This window comes from Callithrix jacchus, chromosome 9, assembly GCF_049354715.1.
Source record: "Callithrix jacchus isolate 240 chromosome 9, calJac240_pri, whole genome shotgun sequence".
Lineage (NCBI taxonomy): Eukaryota > Metazoa > Chordata > Mammalia > Primates > Cebidae > Callithrix > Callithrix jacchus.
The window spans coordinates 135,829,263-135,851,596 of NC_133510.1; the positions used below are offsets into that span (position 1 = coordinate 135,829,263).

The following is a 22,334-nucleotide window of genomic DNA, read 5'->3' on the forward strand; positions in this document are numbered from 1 at the left end:
GATCCCAAAGGCTGTTTAGTATGTCTCTACTTATGTGACGCTCTGGAAGAAAAAAAAAATGCAGGGACAGAGGACACATCAGTGGCTAAAGGGGATGTCCAGTGAGGAGGACTTGAGCCCGCAAGGGCAGCACGGGGAATGTTTTCAGTGGTGACTATCCAGTATCCTGCTGTCGGTGGCCCAATTCCATTCACCTAGGAATGAAAAACTCACACAATGGCACTCCACAAAGTGAACTGTACTGTATGTAAATTACACCTTAATAAAAATAAATTTAAAACGCGTAAAAGTCAACAAAGGAATTAAAATGGTGAGCTAAAAACACTGCTTCACCACAACCAGACCTTGAGGCCGCCAGCGTAACCTTAGCCGTGGGTGACATGTAGTTTGCTGGGAAGGCTGAGTGAGGAAATGGGCAGGGAAGTGCTCTGCTCTGTAAGGGCTGACACCCGTGGTGGTTATCTGGTAATATTATCCCTCCTTGGACTCAGTCTGCCTTTCCCAGAAAGGCCTCAGCATCCGAGCAAGCTCTCATCTCATCAGCTCTGGGTCCTGGTCCAGCCTACTAGTCTCCCGTGACCCATCCTCCCAGCTGTGACTTCACCAACACACCAAGCTCGCCCCCCAGGGCCTTTGTGTCCTTCCTCCTCCTGCCCCTGGTCCCAGCGCGCCTTATAGGCTCCGTCCCCACAGCACCTGAGCCTCTGAACTGCTGTCTCCCTTCTCGGGTCTACTGTTAGCTGAGAGGCCCCACCAGGCAGACCTGAGCACAAATGCCTCAACTGTGGCTGCATGTGACAGGGGCATGAGAAATGTTGGTGGAATGCATATTTACTTACACCTGCCTGTCACCCTGCACATGCTGGCCCCCGCCCCTGCACATGTATGTGCCTTCACCCTGCACACATTCACTGACACCCTTACCGTGCACAGGTGTGCTGGTGTCCGTGTCTTGCACACGTACACTGGCACGTTCAGCCTCACCTTCCACACATGAACATTCTCACCTTCCACACGTATGTTAATGTCCTCACCTCACAAGCACACTGGCACCCTCACCTTGCACACGTATTTGATGAACTCCAGAGCAGGGTTATTGAGCAGCAAGTGGGAACCAGGGAGGACAGGAAACATCTCCGAGAGCTCGGCAGAGTTCCGAGAGCCTGTGACTTTCTTCTGTATCTTCTGAGTGATGGTGAAGAAGCTCTGAGTGAGTTCATTTGCGACATAATCCTGAGAGAAGGTGATCATTCCTGAAAGTATAAGGATGCTGAGGGAGGGATCTGGGGCCTGCCTGGCACTGGGGACCTCCCATCTGTCTGTCTGGACCACCCACGGCACACAGAGGTGCTAGGTCACTGGCACACAGCAGTGGCCTTGAGAAGCAAAAGACTGCTCACCGGGAAGGGCTCCAGCTGTCTCCTCGGCCTCCTGGGAGAGCTGGCTGGCCCCCCGCCTCCTCACGGGGGTACTCCCTGGGGCACTGCGCCTCAACCCATCCTTCATGCAGTGGTACACGGCCACAATGTACGCTGTGGAGAGGCAACACACACCACAGGCCGAGTCAGGGTGCTGCAAACACCCCAGAATCTGAGGGGACCCCATGGCTGGTCAGACCGCCTGACAGATGATGCTAAAATGTTGTTGTTCATGTTATTTGCAGCCTTTAGATGAGCTAGAAGTCAATTAGAGAAGTGTAACTGAGAAGGAGCACTTGCTGATACCCGAGTTCAGTCTCAGAGAAAAAACTGTATCAATAATGCTATGCACATTAACCCTCTCACTGGGTAGCATGCAAAAAACAGCTCCCAATACAAGTGAAGGCTGGGTCCTGGTGTTAGCACGCTTCTCTAATAACTCCTCCCAGCCTGTCACCCAGAACGTAACTTTTCTTTTTTCAGAAGGAGATTTGCTCCTGTCGCCCAGGCTGGAGTGCAATGGTGCCATCTCAGCTCACTGCAACTTCCGCCTCCCGAGTAGCTGGAATTACAGGCATGTACCACCACGCCCAGCTAATTTTTGTATTTTCAGTAGAGACGGGGTTTCAGCATGTTGGCCAGGCTGCTCTCAAACTCCTGACCTGAGGTGATCCGCCTGCCTTGCCCTCCCAAAGTGCTGGGATGACAGGCGTGAGCCACCGTGCCCAGCCCACCCAGAACTTTTCAAAAGAGACTTAGGTCAGGAGTTCAAGACAAGCCTGACCAACAACATGGTGAAACCCCATCTCTACTAAAAATACAAAATTAGCTGGCTGTGGTGGCACAGGCCTGTAATTCCAGCTACTTGGGAGGCTGAGTCAGGAGAATCACTTGAACCCGGGAGGCAGAGGTTGCTGAGCTGAGATCACACCATTGCACCCTAGCCTGGGCAACAAGAGTGAAACTTTGTTTCAAAAAAAGAAAGTTGCAGAAGAGAACTGAGAAAGTTAGAGACTCAAGGACATGTAGATAAAAATATAAAATTATCATCAATGAAAGCCTCTGTGACCGTGTGCACACATCACGACTTGCTGTTTTAACTTAAGGCTCTGAACCACAAACAGTGCTTCCTTTATACACTTCGTCTGCACACTAACCTGCACTGCTTGACTTGCAAACTAAACCTGCAGACCCAAAGGAAGGCGTAAGAATTTCCCCCCCAGAAAGGTAGGCTTCACAGACCAGCCAGGGGGTGGCTGACTCAGGGGTTTACCTCCAGTTACTGAACGTGCACACACGTGTTCCCCGGGAATGTATTTGACTGAGTTACAAAATCAGATTGCAGGAGCAGAGCTAGGAAATCCCTCAATGACACAGCCAGGAGCAGCCAATCCCCAGGGGGTTTCCTGAGAGTAAGCCATGAAGTGAAGACAGTCACCCCTCTCCGGGTCCTCCAGTGGAACACAGCTGGAGCAGGGAAGAGGAGGCACCTTGGCTCACAAAGTCCCGACTGCTGGACACACTCCACCTGACCTGATTTTCCCACTGTCTCCCTTCTTTCGATGCCACAGCACAGGAGCCGCATCTATGAACCGTGAGTTCCCCTCGTGGGATTTGGGCTCACCTGAAACAATCATGAGAAAGTAGCTCTGGCAAGAGGCTGCCTGTGGCAAAAACTGCAAAATGTTCCAGCTGTTTTCCAGTAAATCCTCCACATCAGACTCCTCCGCATCCTCCTCCTCTCCTTCCCTTTCCTCCTCCTCATCCTCATCTTCCTGCTCATCCGCTGCTCCCCCTGCTTTCTGGGAGTCTTGCTGTAACACAGAGACAACGTGGCTGTGTTTGCACCTCTGCAGCCTGTAGAGGGGTAGGATGCCGCAGGGAAGGCTCCTCCAACCTGGGTCCATCTGCCCCATTTGACAGAGGCCTTCCCCGCAGTCGCTGTGTTTCCCGGAGCCTGCGTGAATCCTGCAGGGTGGCTCCCAGCACAGAGCGCTTTGTGAGACGTGCCTGGTGCACAGAAGTGCTCATTACCTGGGACTGTGAGCCTCATTCTGCTCTTTCAAGTTTCACTTGAAAATTAGTGAACTCCCACCCCGCAGGATGAGAAAAACAGCCAGAGATTCCTGGTGATGGTTCTTTCTTCTGAATCTACCAATCTTCTGGTGGCACGACCCCATCACAGGCCCAGCCTCACTGTGGGCAGCCCTCCCGCGCAACCCATGTTCGTGCCATGACGCCGACCACATCTGTGTAGACACAGACACCCACTGCCACCTGCTGTGACCACATGCTGATCCCTTCCTCAGTGCTGTCTACACCACCTGCATTTCTGCCCTCCCACTTTCTTCTGAACCCCTCCAATCAAGTCAACTCCAACCAGAATCACTCCCATCCAGGTCCTGGGCAGCCTTGGCTTCATCCTGCCAGCTCTGAGAAACGCCCACCTCCTTATGGAAGGGCTTTCCCTCCGACGTCTGAGGCCCTGGCCCTAGCAGCTTCCTCTCAGCCCTCTGTGAGGACCCCTGTGGAGGACACAGGCCTCTCGAAACCCACCCAGCCACTCTCTGTCCACTTCTGCATCAGCTGACCACCCATGTCTCAAGTTTGCAAACACCATAAGACCATGAGTCCCAGCCAGTTATAACTCCTTCCCCACACTGCTCCTGACAGCCACCTCCATTCACCCACAGCCTGGCCCACACTTGGGCATTTGCCCATATCCAATCCACTGGCCCCTCGGCCCCACCTCAAAGCCCACCTAGGCCCTTCTCATCAACCTCAGCTGCCCGGCGTCTCCCTGGGACAGGCACTAACTAGCTTTACCTGCCTGTGCCCTCGGATGGGTTATCCACATGGGGGCCAAGACAGCTCCAACATCACACACACAGAACCTCCCATCCCCATGAAAACCAAGGCCCTGACCTGCCATGCCCAAGTTGCCTGGACCTGCCAGCTCTCTGCCTGCATCTGGGAGCACCCCCACTCACTGTGCTCAGCCTCCCTGGTGCCCCCCAGCTCTCTGCCTGCATCAGGGAGGACCCCCACTCACTGTGCTCAGCCTCCCTGGTGCCCCCCCACCCACTGGAGGCGCCTCAGCTTGCACAACTCCGGTGCACTCCATCAGCTCCCTGCTTCCCTGTCACCGTCTCACGGGCCTCTACGTCCCTCCTGCCCATGGCAAGCCTTCACCAGGGCTGATGCTGCACTCCACACTGGCGTGCCTGTCTGCATATGGTCTCCTCGCTTGTTCATGAGGGCAAGACGCAGCTGCGGTGTCTGCTGCAGCACAGCCAGGCCTGCTGGGGCCCTGAGCACTCAGCACTCGCTGCAGGAATGAATGTGGCCCCCAAAGCTGGCTCGGGTGCCACACTGCAGCTCTTACCAGTCCACAGTGAATACGAGATGAAACTTTTCCTTTGATTCCGCCATAGTTAGATGGGTCCATCCAGAGAAGAAATTCCCAGCATCGAGAGAAAGAAATCGTCAAGGAATGGAAGATCTCCTTAGAATGGATGCTGCAGAGGAAGCATTGAAGACACATTTCATTCATTACATGAAATCCACCTTGCTCTCAACGTTCCTTTTTTCCCCTTGTATCTGTCTACTTATCCTCTACTTACTTAACATTGAATTTGAAAGTTCAGATCAAATCATCCCTTAGGCTTCCTAGGGAAATGTGATAAACATAAAACTAAGGGGCCCCGCCAGGACCCTGGGAGCTGGCCCCACAAAGGGAGCTGGGTGCCTCCTTGTGCTTGGGACAGCCCCTACCTCTGCTCTGCAGCCTCCGATGACCTGCAGCTGCAGGTAACCAACCACAGCGCTTCCCACTGCCAAGCTCTTCTAAGCTATCGTTATCCTTGTCACTCCTCAGTTAAGCCTCCCTACAGCTGACCCATTCCTGTGCACATTACCTCCAATTAAGGAAAGAACAAAAGTAACAGGCTGGGTGCGGTGGCTCACGCCTATAATCCCAGCACTTTGGGAGGCTGAGGTAGGAGGATCGCCTGAGCTCAGGAGTTCAAGATCGCCCTGGGCAACGTGGCAAAACCCTGTCTCTACAAAAAAATACAAAAACTGGCTGGACTTGCTGGCATGCACCTCTAGTCCCATTTACTCAGTGGGCTGAGGTGGGCAGATAGCTTGAGCCCAGAGGCTGAGGCTGCAGTGAGCCATGATTACACCACTGCACTCCAGCCTGGGTGACAGAGCAAGACTCCATCTCTTAAAAAACCAACAAACAAAAAACAAAAAATGTAAGAATAAACAAAGGAAGGAAGGAAGGAAGGACATCCTAAGTAACAACTTTAAAATTCAGCTGAGTAACCCATATCGCAGCTCCACAGGAGGACCTGAGGTTCTCTCTGACTTTGCACTTCATTCTGTCGGGAAACAGAATGGCAGCTGTTCCCGACATGAGTAACCCCGGACTCCTCAGGCAAAGGGCGCCCCTGGAGCTGCCTAGGCCAATGTGGAGGAGAGGCACACCCTTCCCATCATCTCAGCCACGTTCTGAAATACACTTCCAGCAGGAGCCAGCTCTGCCAGGCACACATCATGACCACTGACCATCAGAGGTCATCTTGGATAGATAGACACAAGAGGCCACAACTAGTCTGCAGGAGGTCAGCAGCGGTTTTGTGTTTCAAATTAATCCAGTGCATATGTTTTGATTAGGAATGACAGTCTTATAAACTCTATCTTCCTATTACTCAGTCATAAGACCTATTATCAACTTAGTGTCAGCCTTTTCTGCAGCACCCCCGGATGCTGCCCCTGGAACCATGTGAAGACCAGACCCTTCCAGACTCTCTGCCTCCACAAGCAACTCCTCTCTGTGCTCGGAAAGGGCTGCACTCATGCCCAGGGTGAGTGCACGTGGGAGGGGAGCTTCCTATTGTCCATCGAACCAAAGGAGCCAGTGGACACTTCTCTGCTGCTTTGTCTTCTAGTTAGATTAAATAGTGCTGAGTGTGTGAGGAGTACAGCGAGGCCCATGAGGGAGCCTCAGGAACACAGCCTGGAAGGCAGGAAGTCAAGACCACAACACCAGGCTGACAGCTGAGAGCTGTGCACACCTGAGCACCCTGGAACCACACACTCCTAGTTGCCAACACTGACGCCTATGAAGGGTTTACATGTCAACACTTACGGGGTGAATATATTCAGGGCACCTTGAATCTGTGTCTCCCATGGGAGGAAAAAAAAAGACACTCTGTGGAACCTTCTTAGCAAAGGCAGGCCACTTCCTGAACTTGCTAAACTCAAGCTCCACACCTGCCTGGCCTCTGATCTGCTCAGCATGCAGGTGGTGGTAGCCCCCTTTGCATGCTGCCGTCGATTCACCATGGTGCTTCTAAGCACCTCCCGGTCCACCCAGGAGGACCACTGACACCGCAGGGGGTCATTTTTAGCATCCCTCTCAAAGCCACAGGACCAGCCAGCCGCACCTGCTGGTGATGTACTCCACGTAGGCAATGGCGTCTTCGACACGGCGCTTCTTTGTACAGAGGATGATGCGGTTGAAGTTGGCGTAGATGACTGATGACCCCAGGCGCTTGAACTCAGCGATGAGCCTGCGGAGCAAGTTCAGAGTCTGTGGTGGAGACGCCACAGCCATGCAGAGCCAGAGGGCACTCAAAAATCCACGAGGGAAGAGACCTCAGGGTCCTGAAGCGGAAAAGCCTCCAAGACACACTAGAACCCAGAAGCAATGAAGAGCAATGATTTCTGCATGGCAAAAATCCACCACAAACGAAGGCAAAAGATAACCAAAACTGAGGAAAAAATTAACAAACTCTTATCACAGAAAAATGGCAACTTTTTGTATGGAGACAACTTATTCGATGCTCAGTAAGAGAAAAACCAACAAAACTACAGAGAAATAGACAAAGAACTAGATGAGAAAATTCGACTTCATTCATGACAAGGATCCTAAGTTAAGACCACACCAAGAAGCACTTTTATCCTAGCAGCTGGGTAATAACCCCCAGCCACACTGGTGAGCATGAGCCCCTGTGGGACCGCTTTGGTGATGTCCGTCAAATCAGCATTCATCCCAGTTATAACACCTGTCAGGCCTGCAACTGGGCTACTCCACAGAAACCACCGCACGGATCTATCTGCATCAGCTCATGCACGAAGCCTCTCACTGATCTGCTATTTGTAACGACAGCACAAGGCTGGAAAGAGGCTAAATGTTCTTTCATATGGCATAGATCTCCAATTTTCCCTAAAACAAGCAAGGCACACAGCAATAAGCCGCAGCATGACTTGTGCAGGAAAGGGGCAGGAGCGAGGTGCCGCCCAGCATTCTCTTCAGGATGACAGGCAAAGCTGCAGCAGCAGCTCTGTGTTTCCCTGGGATCCTTTGGATTGTTATGCTCCACAAATCCAGAAACAGACTACTTATCCCAGAGGCACTGGCTGGCCACGTCTCTAGTTTTGGGGACTAAGGGACGAGCCCAGCTGAGGATGCGGTGGGCAGCCCAGAGGTGAAGCACACTCACTGCAGGAAGAGCTTCTTCATCATGTTGTGGAGCGTGCGGTGCAGGGCAGGGTCGTACAGCAGAGAGGACGGTGACCGAAGCCAGCGGTAGAAGTGCATCACCTGGTTGTCTGCGTAGATGTTGTGGTACTGGGTGATCTCCTTCACCCAGCCCACCACCATGCTCTTCAGGATTCTGGAAGAGAAGTACAGGACACCCTCATGCCCTCAGCCCTCCCACAGTGCCGTCATGCTGGACGCTCTGTCACGGGCACAGGTTTTCCCTACACAGCTGGGTCCAAATCTTGTGGTCACCGCCCCTTCTCACTGTCCCCACCTTACATCACCATCCCTTACCCTCACGTCTAATGTGTTTCTTTCCATGTCATTCCTTAAACTAGCTCAGGCTTCACCACATCCCTCAACATAACCCAAACTCTGTGTGCTATGAAGCAGGACAGATGGACTGGCAAGACGGCCCTGGCCCTCTGAGGGCAGCAAGTGTGTGACAGGGCAGAGCCCTAACGGGAAGGACACAGCAAAGCCACTGCCTAGACATCAGAACACCACACTAGGCCAGGCGTGGTGGCTCACACCTGTAACCCAGCACTTTGGGAGGCCAGGGTGGGCAGATCACCTCAGGTCGAGTTGCAGAGCAGCCTAGCCAACATGGTGAAACCCCATCTCTACTAAAAATACCAAAAAATTACCTGGGCTGGGATGTGTCTGCCATCCCAGCTACTTTACTTGGGAGGCTAAAACAGGAGAATCGCTTGAACCTGGGAGGCAGAGGCTGCAGTACACCGAGATTGTGCCACTGCACTCCAGCCTTGGGGACAGAGTGAGACTCCGTCTCCAAAAAAAAAAAGAACACCATGTCCACGTCATATCCACATCCACATGTCTCTAGCCAGTGGCCAGAGACAAGAATTTAGAGGCTCCCTCCTGCCTAGCAGGCTGGGCTCCCTGCCTTCCCACCACTACCTTTAAAAGGACCATTCAGGGTGCTTGTGCATGAACTGAACGGGCACACATCCCATTCCCTCACTCGGCTAGTGCCCTGGGCACCCTCCCCGACTGACTCTTCGGTTCTGCCTCTCATGACCCAGGGACAGAGGGTGGCCTCCCCACTCACAGCACCCTCCCTGTGCAGAAGCTGTAAGGAACACATCTTTGCACCTGTTCCCTACTGAGCTGATTACTGATTTGGTGCCTTCCCACTGAGGAAGCAGGGGCCGTATTGGGTCTTCCCTACAACACTAGGGGGAACACAAGGCTGGGCCCTACAGTGGAGCAATGGTCAGGCAGGTGGGGCTTGGACACAGCTCACACAAAAGCCACAAGGGTGTGTGCCAGTGTGAACAAGTTTCCTGTGGCGGGGGCCCCGGCCACAGGTAAGACAACTGGGCACTGGGCAGTGCACTGTACACGCCCTCTCCGGCCCCCTTCACTTCCCCTTAGGGCAGAGATGCCAGCTGCTCTGGTAGTGAAACCCCAATTCAGCTAAAGGGGGGGTCCCAAAACTGCACGTCACCCTACAGAAGTGGGAACTTCAATGGGGTCAGCAACAGAATGCCACAATGGAACCTACAGAGGTCCAAGTCCTATTCCTCAAACTCCCTTTCATCACAGACTCAACAATTCTGCAAAGCCCACGTTCCTCAGAGCGGCGGTTCCTGCCACCTGCTGTCAGACTCCCTCTACCTCTCAGGCCTGGGCTGCCTGTCTTTCTGCCAAGACCCTGCTCCAGGCTCCTGACTGCCTCCTTGCCTCTTTCCACCGGTCTTCTCCCTGCCTCACTTCCCAGCTCTGACATGTTCCCTCTCCCCTTTTGTGTGGAGTCATTAAAACTACGGCTAAGGACAGGATCCGGAATCACAAAGACTTGGTTTTGAGCGCAAGCCCTTCCATTAATTTGTGGTATGACCAGAACCACAAAGGCAGCCCCTCTGACCTCAGTTTCCTCATCTGAAAATGGACAATAACCGCTGCCCGTCCCAGGACTGCTGTGGGGAATGAGGCAGTGAAGTGCTTGGCCCACCTCTGCTGCAAAGCAAGCGTTCCCCAGCATGAACCACCATGGGCGAGCAGGGCGCGAAGCTGCCCCCAACCCCCTCAGCGGCAGACTGACGGCTCCTGACACCTCAGGGCCAATGCCTCATGCGTCACACTCAGCACAGCTAGCTGGAGATTCCCATGATGCACCTTTGTTTACTTCGAGAAGCAGCCCCGGTTAGAAAGACTCTTTGTGTGAAGCACCTCCGGCCACAGGGAGGTCAGAGGCAGCACCTGGCACAGTTGCCTGGAACCAGACTAGACCCACATGGTGGTAAAGACAATAGACTGAAGAGGGGAAACGCCACGGTGGTTTCTGGCTCTGCCACCAAGATTAAGGGAAGCCCAAGGAACACTGTCTTAGACCTTAGCTTTCCAAATTAGGGGCAAAGGATAAGCCACCATCTATGAGTAGCATTCCTTCCAGGAGAGGGTGGCACCTGAAGGTGTTAGAGCACAGAGCTGTCTCATCGTAGCTGGCCGGGGCACTGGCAGCCTGACCGCCCGTGATCATGTCCTCCAGGGAGGCCTGCTGGATCACGTCGAAGCTGATGCCCATGCTGTCGGCCCCCTCCATGTCATTGACGTGGTGAGACTGGAGGATGGTGTTGACGGCCAGGTTCTGAAGATCCAGCTCCATACACACTGCAGAGGAGACGCCATGCTCAGCCAACATCCTGCCAGCTCAAGCACCACCAGTCCCCGAGGCCTGACTCTAGCCAACACCACCTCCGGAACCAGCATCAAACCTGCCTACACCCATCCTCACATCTGCCAGGCTATTCAGATTCCTGAGGGCACGGGAGGCCCCACCTGGCCCTTGACCCCAAGACACTCTCCTGCAGCCTCAGCTCTGACCTGCGAGTTCAAGCTCTGAGCCCATCCTTGGGCGCTCTTGCCTTAAGATGTCACAGAATGGCAGAAACACCAGTCAGGTTTCTTGGGCCTTGTCCTCCTACCCACTTGCCTGTGGAGTAACAGCCTGAACTGTTGATCTCAACTGTGGCTTGGTCATCAAACTCCATGACAAGGCGGTTGTCATCAGCCTCCTTTCCACCCAGGTCAGGGCGGGCTGTAGGGGACAGCCAGAGCAGGTGGTTGTGGCGCTGGAGGTGGCGGGCAAAGAAGAGGTCGGAGCCAAAGGTGGAGATGTCCTCTGGCAGGTTTCCGATGGGAATGTGGAAGTACCTGTACCGGGCACAGGTCAGCACCGGGAAACATCACCGTATCACAGAGACGGTGACACAGGCAGGGCACTTGTCATACCATCCTACCAAGTGCCCTACCAAGGGCCCTTCCTGGGACACTTGCCCGTGATGGCAGTGCTGTGCTCACCTGCTCATTTCGAAGGCCTGCGACAGGCAGGTGTCCAGGTTCAGGTAGTGCCGGATCATGCGCCGGGCTCCATGCCGCTGCCAGTCCAGAACCCCATAGTTGATCTTGTCAGCCACACAGATAGGCACCAGCGGGAATTCCTCCAAGACAGGAATCTCCCTGGCCAGCCTCTTCAGCTCCCAGTTGGACTGAACGGCAATGAGTGTGGGCCCCCGGCGCTCCTCCTGGGTCAGGGTAAAATGGAAGAAAAGACCCAGATGGACCCAGAGTCAAAGGAGAGGGGGCTCACACAGCAAGATCTCAACCACCCTCACCTTGTAGGCAAGCAGGAAGCGCTGGATGGCTCTGCAGATGGTCTTCAGGTCGGTTTCTGCCCGAACTTCAAAGGTATGTTTTGGGGACGGCAGGAGCTCAGGGCCCACCTTCTCCAGGAGGAGGCCATGCTCCGCCGAGTACAGGGCACCAAGGCTGGGCATCTGGTTGCTGCGCACCTAGACAAATGCAAGCCACGTCGGCCTCACCCTGTACGGGAGGAAGCGGGGGAAGCCCTGGGGCAGACTCTGCCTCTGCCACTGCACTGCCAATTCAATGGACAGACACTCATGGGCAAAGATATCCTCCTTCCCCAGACCCTGCCCCAACCAATGTGCTGCCATGGAGGGCCCAGGGACTCACAGTGTCCAGCACAAACACGGACGCCCTGTGCTGTGAGGGGATGAAGATCCCGAAGAGCGCTTTGTGGCCCTGCATGTGGTGGTACAGGTAGATATGGCGGATACTCCCTGCAGAAGGAAACAAGACTGTTACCCCACAAGTGTGAGAGGCAGGCACATGGTGGGCGGCTGGTGCAGGTCATACCTGGTTCCAGGTAGCTGAACTGGGCCAGAGAGCGCATCTCCAGGTGCTCAAGAGCAAAGGTCTCTGCTTCCCAGCCTGAAAGGTGCCTCACCAGCTGTTTATTGACCACACACACACAGCCCAGGTGCACCAGGGCCCGGAACAGTAACGGAACCTGGAAGAGGCAGGCAGACAAGCCAGCAAGGACTGGATGGGGGGCTCCAGTTGCCCACCTGATTCATGCCTGGGTTGTGGCTGTGCCCATTGCCTATAGGCCACCTTTGGCAGACACGCTGCCGACATTCACCTCACCTGTGGGTACAAGTCCACAATCGCTGCTGTTCCTCAGCCCACACCCTGGCCAGGTTTCTTTCCTCTATTCCACCCTGAAAAAGCCTCCCCCAGTCCAGCTGAGGGTGGCTGGGGACTCACCTGAGTCTCGTATACGCCCTCGATGTCTGGTGCTGACAGCTCAGTGTTGATCTCATTGATGTGTTCCTGGTACATGTCCTCCGGCACTGAATACTCATAGAGATTGTAGACCACATTGGAGCGAGGAAGGACCCGATTTACCTGGCAAGAATACAGCGAGGATCTCGTCATAGGGTGCAGGTGGCAATGTCTGTGGTGCACACACATGCACAGACTGTTCGGAGGCCTAGGACTTCCAGAGCCCCTAATGATTGGGTCCACCCACCATGCCACAGTCCACTTCTCCCAATGATTACAATTAAAGACTCTGGAAGTAATTTTTATGTCATTTATTTTTTTACAGACAGGGTCTCACTCTGTTGCCCAGGCTGGAGTGCAGCAGTGTGATCACAGCTCATTGCAGCCTCCAACTCCAGGGCTCAAGTGGTCCTCCAGCATCAGCCTCCTGAGTAGCTGGGACAACAGGAATGCCCCACCACACATGGCTAACTTTTTTGTTTTTTTGTAGAAAGGAGGTCTTGCTATGTGGCCCAGCCTGGTCTCAAACGACCCCCCAACCTCAGCCGCCCAAATTGCTGGAACTGCAGATGTGAGCCACCATGGCTGGTCTCTGGGCGCAATTTTGAAAAGCAACCTGCAGTCTATGAGAGTAGACGAGAACTCTCGGAATATAGCAGTCAACACTGGTCTGGGGAGCTTCCCGGTTCATCTTCCTTCATTCTCTCATGGGTTTAACCTGAGGGTATAGGTGGCGAAAACGGACATAAACCACATTTTTCTGGTCAGAGGAATGAAAAAGGAACCCCTGGGATGTGTATGGAGGGCTGGGGGAATCCCAGAGAGGAGAACTGGAGAGGGGCACCCTAGCTTAGTAAATGGGGCTGGGGGAGTCCCAAAGAGGAGAGCTGGAAGGGGAACCCTGGCTTTGTGCATGGTGGGGCTGGGATTCTCCCAGAGAGGAGAGCTGGAGAGGGCACCTAGCTTTGTGCATGGGGGGGCTGGGATTCTCCCAGAGAGGAGAGCTGGAGAGGGCACCCTAGCTTTGTGCATGGGGGGGCTGGGATTCTCCCAGAGAGGAGAGCTGGAGAGGGCATCCTAGCTTTGTGCATGGGGGGGCTGGGATTCTCCTGGAGAGGAGAGCTGGAGAGGGCACCCTAGCTTTGTGCATGGGGGGGATAGGGGAGTCCCAGAGGGGAGAGCTGGAGAGGAGCACCCTAGCTTCATGCATGAGGGGCTGGCATTCTCCCAGAGAGGAGAGCTGGAGAGGAGCACCCTAGCTTTGTGCATGGAGGGGGGATAGGGGAGTCCCAGAGAGGAAAGCTGGAGAGGAGCACCCTAGCTTCATGCATGAATCAGCACAAGTCCCAGGCTCACTATAAGCTGCACTTGTACAGGTGACCCAAAACAGTGCAGCAGAGGCTCTGGAGGCTGAGCTGACGCTGGAGGCTTTGCACAAAAGAGGCAAGGCAGAGCTTGGGCACTGGAATTAACCGTATCAGTTGTTGCTAAAACAAACAAACAAAAAAATCAATACTCTCCAAAGGATTTTTTTTTTTTTAAATCCAAGTCTCAAATATGTAAAACGTCCAGGTTGCAATAAAGCATTTCTTGGCATAACAACAACCAGGAAAATCTGAATAATTCTCAAGGGAGAAGAGAACCAGCAGGGTTAGATTTTTCCAGTAATATGAAATTAGACTGACACAAAAATCAAAGTGAAAAACTATGTTATGGTAAATATGAACTGGAGCAACTAGTGTAATTACATACTTTATATGTATCTTTTTCTTTCCTGACCTTCCACTGAAGGAATCTAGATGAAATGATACCCCTTGAGCTCTAATCTGGGTTTCTCAACATAATCTCCCAACAAGGCTCAGCTCTTTAGAGGAACAGCATTTTCCATGTCTGGAGGTTCAAGATGAGCCTGGCATCTCTCAGTGGCCAGACAGCAAGGAAGTGTTCAAAAACCAACAGGGCATGTCAAAAGGACTCAGGTGCCAACTTGAAGGGATCCTGCCAGCCCAATGTGGGATAATTTGAGCCTCAAAAAGATATTGACCACCGAAGAGTCTACTGTCTGGTGCCATTAATACGAAGTTCTAGAAAATCACACACACACGAAGTTACAGAAATACAGAAGCCAGGTCAGCAGATGGTTGGGTGGAGTAGACAAGAGCACCCTCTAGGGTGATGGAAATGTTCTGCACTTGGGTGGGGATGTGGGCGACACAGGCACAGTCATGTGTCCAAAAACCCAATCAACTCCACATTTAACTATATGTAAATTACACATTTAACTATATGTAAATTACAGTAAGTCCTCATTTAACAGCAATAGATTCTTGGAAACTACGATGTTAAGTGAAACGATGTATAGCAGGTACTCGAATAACGTCATTTTGTTCAATGTAGTTTCTTCCTTTTTTAAAAAAGACAATTCTACAGAGAAGGGGTTTTGCCATGTTGCCCACACTAGTCTCAAACCCCTGAGCTCAAGCAATCCACTGGCCTCAGCCTCCCAAATTGCTGGGGTTATAGGCATGCACCATTGCGTCTGGCCAACACAGTTTCATTGTAATGTTGCCAAGAAGAAAAAAATCTGTCTCATTATACATCATTTTAAAGTCATTTCACTTAAAGTTGCAGATTTTAAGAACCTATCAACGACATAAAGCGAGGGCCTACCGTGTACCCTGACAGACCTAACGTGTGTTGGGTGGGATTTGGCTACAGTTGATCTTAAACATTGAACACTGAGGCAGGAGGATCGCTTGAGCCCACGAGTACCAGGCTGCAGCGAGGCAAGACCACAGCACCGCAGTCCAGCCTGGGTGACAGTGAGACTGTCTCAAAAAACATAAACAACAAAAATCCACAAATCCATAGTAATACTTTAAAAAGAGAAAAAGTGAAAGGAATAAACCCATTTGCCATGCCCTACCTTGAAAATTAAAACTAATTTAAAGGGGAAAAAGCATTTATCTTGCTTTAAAAAAAACACCTCAGCATATTATACCTCTTGTCTCTTGCTTTTTAAGGACTAAACTAGAGTTCACTTCCACCTGATGTGCACAAAGCTCTTCACTGTAAAAGGAAATAGCTAAGACACAGGGAACAGAATGAGAAGGTATCATCCTGGAGCCCCGCCGTGCGCTGTGAGACATGGCTCCTGACGCAGTGCAGTCAGACACCAGGACAGAATGCTCACACGGCGCCAGAGCCTCCCTCCAGAGATGAGCTGGCAGTCATCCAAAAGCAAGCACGCTTCTACACAGCACAGCACAGCACAGCACCTCCAGGACCTGTGAAAATCCCACAGTGCCCCCTGTTCTCTCTGGTCCCCACGACTCTGCGTCCACTTTCCTTTTTCTGTCCGCCAACCTCAATCTCCCAAGTGCTGGGATTACGGGTGTGAACCATCGCACCTGGCTCTGCGTCCACTTTCCAGATGCACATTCTACTGAATCACCTGGCTGGAATCGAGTTTGACCTTCTCCAGAAAACCACCTCTAGGTATAAATAGGCACACCTCGTCTCCCCAACTATGTGTCACTTCTTATGTGATTCACAGCATCTATTAGAGAAATGTGCTGAGCTGATCCTGAACGTGGGGTTCGGGCCGAGATGCCACCTAAGAGCCTTGGAGCACTCATGGCAACACGAAAACCCTGGAAGACTTTCTGCATGTGGAAGGAGCCAGCACAAGGAACTATCTACTGTAGGGTTCGTTATATCTAATGCCCAAACAGGCAAACCCATGGTGACAGGAAGTGGATCAATGGCTGAGGGTTTTAGGAGGATGGTGGCGGCTAAGGGATGCAAGGTTTCTTTTTGGGGTGATGAAAATGTCAAAATGGGGGGCGAGGAGAGGGAGAGCATCAGGACAAATGGCTAGTGTATACAGGGCCTAATACCTAGGTGACGGGGTCAGCAGCAAACCGCCAGGGCACATGTTCACCTATGTAACAAGCCTGCACGCTCTGCACATGGATCCTGGGAATTACAGTAAAATTAAAAAAAAAAAAGAAAATGTCAAAATCGATTGGCAATAGTCATGCCATCAAAACCACTGAATTGTGCAGTGTACATGGGTGAGTTGGATGGCGTGCAACTTTACATCCCAATAAAGCTGTTAATCAAAGAGCCTGTGGGGACAGAGTTCACGACCTCTAATCAACGCCATTCGTGGACCTTGCAGGCAGACAGGCTGTTCATGACAAGGACCCCAGCAGCTCCATCCCCAGCACTCACTCTGCCCCAGGCTCTGCACTCAGTGCTCACACACATGGTTTTGAGGGACTCCTACAACATCCCAATGAAGTACTGAGGAGATGGAGGCAGAAGGCCACATAGATCGTGGAACGCCACCTCAGAGCTGCCCAGGCAGATGACTGCAGAGGCCAGCACCAGCCGCCTCCCTACCTTGCGATACGAGGCACCCTCCTCTGCTTTGGCAACTCGCTGGTTCACGTAGAACACACGGGGGATGCTCAGCCTGATGCAGTGCAAGTCACTGCCAATGAGTGCCCAGAGCCTGAACAGGCCGGGTTGGCTGGTCTCGCTGATCTGAAAGGCCAGGCAGACAGACGGCACGTCACAGGACCCGCTGAACACACAGACAGGGCCACCTCCCAGGTAGCTTCCAGCCCCCAGCACAGGGCCTCAGGCCTCCCTACGATGGGCAGGAAACTCCAGGCCCGCTCTAACCCTCCCATCCAGGACCCCAAGGCCCAGCTGGACACCCCGTCCCTGCGGTTCGGCAGAACCACTGTCCTCCCCCTTGGATCAAGGTCTACACCTGCACAATCTGCCATGGAAGGTCCAGGATGCTACGGGCAGTTCTTCGCAAGAAGCTCCCCAGCCCAGTGGCAGGCCCATCTCGGATGGCCCCAGGCCTCGGCACGCCTTCTGCTGACTCCAGACGCTGCCTCTTCCTGCGGGCAAGGCGCTGCCGGGCCTGCAGCTGCCACTTCTTCTTGTGGAACCGGAGCCAGACAAGCCACTCTTCCTGGGACGGACGGTGAGCACAGCCAACGCGCAAGTGGTGAGACAGGAATGCCTGCAGCAACTTTCTCAAAAGTATCCTCCCTAGGGGTCAGGACACGTCTCGGGCTCCCTGGGCTGTGCAGCAGAGCCCTCATAGACAGACTGTGTCACAGCCATGTACCTTACCTGGGTGGTTCCCAGGGCAGGAGGCTGCCCCAAGATCTCCTGCCAGGGCACAGTTGGCGTGAGGTCCTGGGATTCCTCTTGGCTCTCCCAAAGGACTCGCTTCCTCTTCACAGCAATATGGGCTGGTGGGTGAGGTGGCTTCACCAGGCCAAAGTCCTCCATGTCGGGAGCACTTGGCCTCAGACTGTCTCCTGGGGCCTGGGCCATCATAACCTGGAAAGACCCAATGAAGCCTTAAGTCTCAGGATCATGGGCTGGGCACGGTGGCTCACACCTCATCCAAACACTTTGGGAGGCCAAGGCAGGAGAATTGCTTGGGGCCAGGAATTTGGGACCAGCCTAGGTAAAATAGCAAGACCCTACCTCTACAAAATATATTACAAATTAGCCAAGTGTGGTAGTGTGCCTGTAGTCCCAGCTACCTGGGAAGCTGAGGCAGGAGGATCACTTGAACCCAGGAGGTGGAGGCTGCAGTGAGCTATGATCACACCACTGCACAGCAGCCCGGGCAAGAGTGAGACATTGCCTCATAAAAACAAAAATCTCAGGACCTCATCCCCATAAATTCTACTTCTCAAAATCTAATATATCACCTGAAATGGGAAGTTCATTTACACAAGTTTATTTAATTTTTAATCGTGAAGGCCAGGTGCGGTGGCTCGCACCTGTAATCCCAGCACTTTAAGAGGCCGAGGTGGGAGGACCACTTGAGCCCAGGAGTTTGAGACTAGCTTGGCCAACATGGTGAAACCCCGTCTCTATAAAAAATAGAAAAATTAGCCGGGTGTGGTAGTGTACACCTGTGGTCCCAGCTACTTGGGAGGCTGAGGTGGGAAGATCATTGAGCCCAGGAGGTGGAGGTTGCAGTGAGCCGAGGTTATACCACTGCATTCGAGGCTGGGTAACAGAGTGAGACCGTTTCCAAAAGAGAAAAAAAAAAAATGAAAAGATCAAACCAAAAAATAAATGTCACTCAAGACTACGAATAAGTAAATGTTTGCATTTTCCCATGTTTGCTCCAGAATGCTCTTTTCATAAGAAAGAAAATATTGCAAATAATTGTATCTGCACCTACACCCTCATCCCCCACACATCTTTAAATTTTTACCACATGTTGACAGACACATGCCACAGCTGTTAAGTTTTAATCTAACCTAAATAGTACCATGCAGTACACACCTGAGTATACAACTGGTCCCCTTTTTTATTTTTTTTGAGATGAAGTCTCACTCTGTCACCCAAGCTGGAGTGCAGTGGTGCGACCTTGGCTCACTGCACCCTCCACCTCCTGGGTTCAGGGTATTTTCCTGCCTAAGCTAAGCCTCCCAAGTAGCTGAGACTACAGGCACATGCCACCACACCCAGTAATTTTTGTATTTTGAGTAGAGATGGGGTTTCACCATGTTAGCCAGGATGGTCTCGATCTGACCTTGTGATCCGCCCACCTCAGCCTCCCAAAGTGCTGGGATTACAAGCGTGAGCCACCACACCCTGCCTATTTTTATTTTTATTTTTTGAGATGGAGTCTCACTCTGTTGCCCAGCCTGGAGTGTAATGGCAGGATCTCCCCTCACTGCAACCTCCACTCCCGGGTTCAAGCAATTCTCCTGCCTCAGCCTCCTGAGAGGCTAGGATGACAAGCACCTGCCACCAAGCCCAGCTAATTTTTTGTGGTATTTTTAGTAGAGACGGGGTTTCACCATGTTGGCGAGGCTGGTCTTGAACTCCTGACCTCAAGTGATCGACCCATCTTGGCCTCCCAAAGTGCTGGGATTACAGGTGTGAGCCATCGTGCCCGGCCGTCTTTTTTAAAGACACAGGATCTCCCTCTGTCACCCAGGCTGAAGTGCAGTGGCATCATCTTGGCTCATTGCAGCTGCAACCTTCTAAGCTCAAGTAATCCTCCCACCTCAGCCTCCTAAGTAGCTGGGACTACAGGCATGCACAACCATGCCTAATTTTGTTGTGTAGTTTTTTCGGTTTTTTTTTTTGGTAGAGATGAGGTCTCCCTGTGTTGCCCAGGCTGGTCTGGAACTCCTGGGCTCAACTGATCCTCCCTCCTTGGCCTCCCAAAGCACTACAATTACAGGCATGAGCCATCACATCTAGCCTTAGTTTTATACTATGAGACTGTAACTTCTTCAAATATGAAAAACCATTTTCACCAGCATCACTCACTGCAGTCTACTCTCCCCCTAATAATCTAAAATGGTTCCTCTGTGACCTACCAACTTCCTACTTACAGCAGGGTCCGTTCCTAGGCTCCCAATCAACTCTACTGCTCTCATCTTGTAAAGATGCCATGACATAGTGTGTCTTGTTACATAGAAAGATAAACATCCCCTCCTTGTTCTTCAAAATTCTTTCGTTATTCTTATCCTTACTCTTTCTATGAATTTTAGGATTTGTCTGTCAAGTTCTATCCAAAAAACTTTTTGCAGATTTTTCTATTGGAATTACACTGAATTTTATGAATTAATTTGGGGCAAACTGCCATATTTTAATCTGAGTCCTTTCATCTGTAAAGATGGTACCTCTTTTTATTACTTAAGTAAATTTTTATATGTTCATTAAAGTTGTATATAGGCCAGGCATGGTGGCTCACACCTGTAATGCCAGTGCTTTGGAGGCCCAGGCAGGAGGATCACTTGAGCCCAAGAGTCTAATATCAGCCTGAGCAACACAGCAAGATCCAATCTCTACAAAAAAAAAAAAGTGGCCAGGTGTGGTGGTGCATACCTGTAGTCCCAGCTACTCAGGAGGTTACCAAACGAGCTAAGGAGTGTTTTTGTTCTTATTCCTCTTGAAAACCATTTGGGTTTGGTGTTTGTTTCTTTTTAAGTATGATTCAATTTCTGTAATGGTTAAAGTTCTATTCAGGTTTTCACTGCTTCTTAGGTCAGTACCTTACTTGAGGATACTGTCCGTTCCAAGTTTTCCAATTTAGGAAAAAATGGGTATCCTTTCATTTTTTTTTTTTTATACTTTATCTATAATAATGTATGTTTCCATTAAAATAAAAATTTAAAAACTCTATCCTGAAAAAGATATGACCAGCCTGGGTAACATGACAAAACCTTGTCTCTACCAAAAAAAATACAAAAATTAGCTGGGTGTGGTGGGACACGCCTACAGTCCCAGCTACGCAGGAGGCTGAGGCAGGTGATCAACTGAGCCCAGGAGGTCAAGGATGCAGTGAGCCGTGATCCCACCACCGTACTCCAGCCTGGGTGACACAATGAGACCCTGTCTCAAAAGAAAAGAAAAAGATATGACTATTTCCTAAGTCTTTTCAAAGAACAACATTTTGGTTATATTGCTTGTTTCGCTCATTCTTGCTCACCTTTGTAACTTCTTTCTTTTCTTTCTTGAGATGGGGTCTCCCTCCCTGTGTTGCCTAGGGTGGGGTGAAGTGCCTATTCACAGATGCCATCATAGCCCACTATGGCCTCAAAGTCCTGGGCTCAAGCAAACCTCCTGCCTCAGCCTTGCGAGTAGCCAGGACTACAGCCGTGCACCACCATGCCTGTTACCTTTATGACTTCTGTCTACTTCCTCCGATGGCTCTGTTCTCTAACTTCTTCAGTTGGAAACCTATTTTTCTATTTGTTTTTCTTTACTAATACATGCATTTAGATATATAATTGTGCACACAAGTCCTATTTAATTGCATACTACAAAGTTGGATAGTGTCTGTATTTACATTTAGTTCTAAGTATTGTCTAAGTTCTATGACTTTGATCCACAAGTTATTTATACATGTGTTTTTTCTTAAATGTCCAAACTCTGTATTTAAGTTACCCAGAATTGGCTGCAGCTTACTTTGTGGTATATATATGGTCATTCCTTGACACATCCTTAAAAAGGACAGGTACTCTCTAATTTTAGTGCAAGAGTGCATTTGTTCACTGAATGTATTCTGGTTAGTGACTAAATCCAGTTAGTTGTCATTCCAAACGCATTTTTGCTGATTTTTGGTCTGCCCCAACTATCAATTGAGGGAGGGAGGAGTGTTAACATCTCCCAAACTGATTGGAGGTAAATTCTTAGAATCAGGTAAACGTTTACATTATTTAATGTAAGGCTGCATTGTTATAATTAGCATATATATCCAGAGAATTGTGACTTTCAGTATTATTTAACAACCATCTTGATGTTTCCTAATGCTTTTGGCTTAAAGATTGTTTTGTCTGGTATTAACACAGCCACATCAGCTTTCTTTTGGTTAAAATTTACCTGGTATATGTAAATATTTTTAGTCCTTTTACTTTTTCTGTGTCTTTTAAATAGAATTCTTGGCTTAGCACAGTGGCTCATGCCTGTAATACCAGCACTTTGGGAGGCCAAGGCAGGTGGATCACCTGAGGTCAGAAATTCGAGACCAGCCTGGCCAACATGGTAAAACCCTATTTCTACTAAAAATTAAAAATTAAAAAAAAAAAAAATTAGCTGGGCGTGGTGGCACGTGCCTATAATCCCAGCTACACTGGAAGCTGAGGCAGGAGAATTGCTTAAACCTGGGAGGCAGAGGTTGCAGTGAGCCAAGATTGTGCCACTGCACTCCAGCCTTGGCAACAGAGCAAGACCCCGTC

General features: G+C 51.1%; 1 protein-coding gene across 5 annotated transcripts in view; it reads right to left on the bottom strand.

Moving 5' to 3' along the window:
- Positions 1-22,334, bottom strand: part of POLE (DNA polymerase epsilon, catalytic subunit) — a 56,623-nt gene that overhangs the window by 6,879 nt on the left and 27,410 nt on the right. For all 5 annotated transcript variants that reach the window (XM_035258266.3, XM_054239158.2, XM_035258267.3 and 2 more), the window contains 16 exons: positions 17,743-17,955; positions 17,369-17,578; positions 16,993-17,136; positions 12,568-12,708; positions 12,157-12,310; positions 11,974-12,080; positions 11,613-11,789; positions 11,299-11,522; positions 10,931-11,151; positions 10,404-10,608; positions 7,931-8,104; positions 6,872-6,997; positions 4,804-4,936; positions 3,043-3,232; positions 1,401-1,532; positions 1,060-1,253 (listed from right to left, as the gene is read on the bottom strand). In XM_035258266.3, coding sequence (XP_035114157.3) covers positions 1,060-1,253; positions 1,401-1,532; positions 3,043-3,232; positions 4,804-4,936; positions 6,872-6,997; positions 7,931-8,104; positions 10,404-10,608; positions 10,931-11,151; positions 11,299-11,522; positions 11,613-11,789; positions 11,974-12,080; positions 12,157-12,310; positions 12,568-12,708; positions 16,993-17,136; positions 17,369-17,578; positions 17,743-17,955 — 2,745 coding nt within the window. The remainder of the gene's footprint in view (positions 1-1,059; positions 1,254-1,400; positions 1,533-3,042; positions 3,233-4,803; positions 4,937-6,871; positions 6,998-7,930; positions 8,105-10,403; positions 10,609-10,930; positions 11,152-11,298; positions 11,523-11,612; positions 11,790-11,973; positions 12,081-12,156; positions 12,311-12,567; positions 12,709-16,992; positions 17,137-17,368; positions 17,579-17,742; positions 17,956-22,334) is intronic.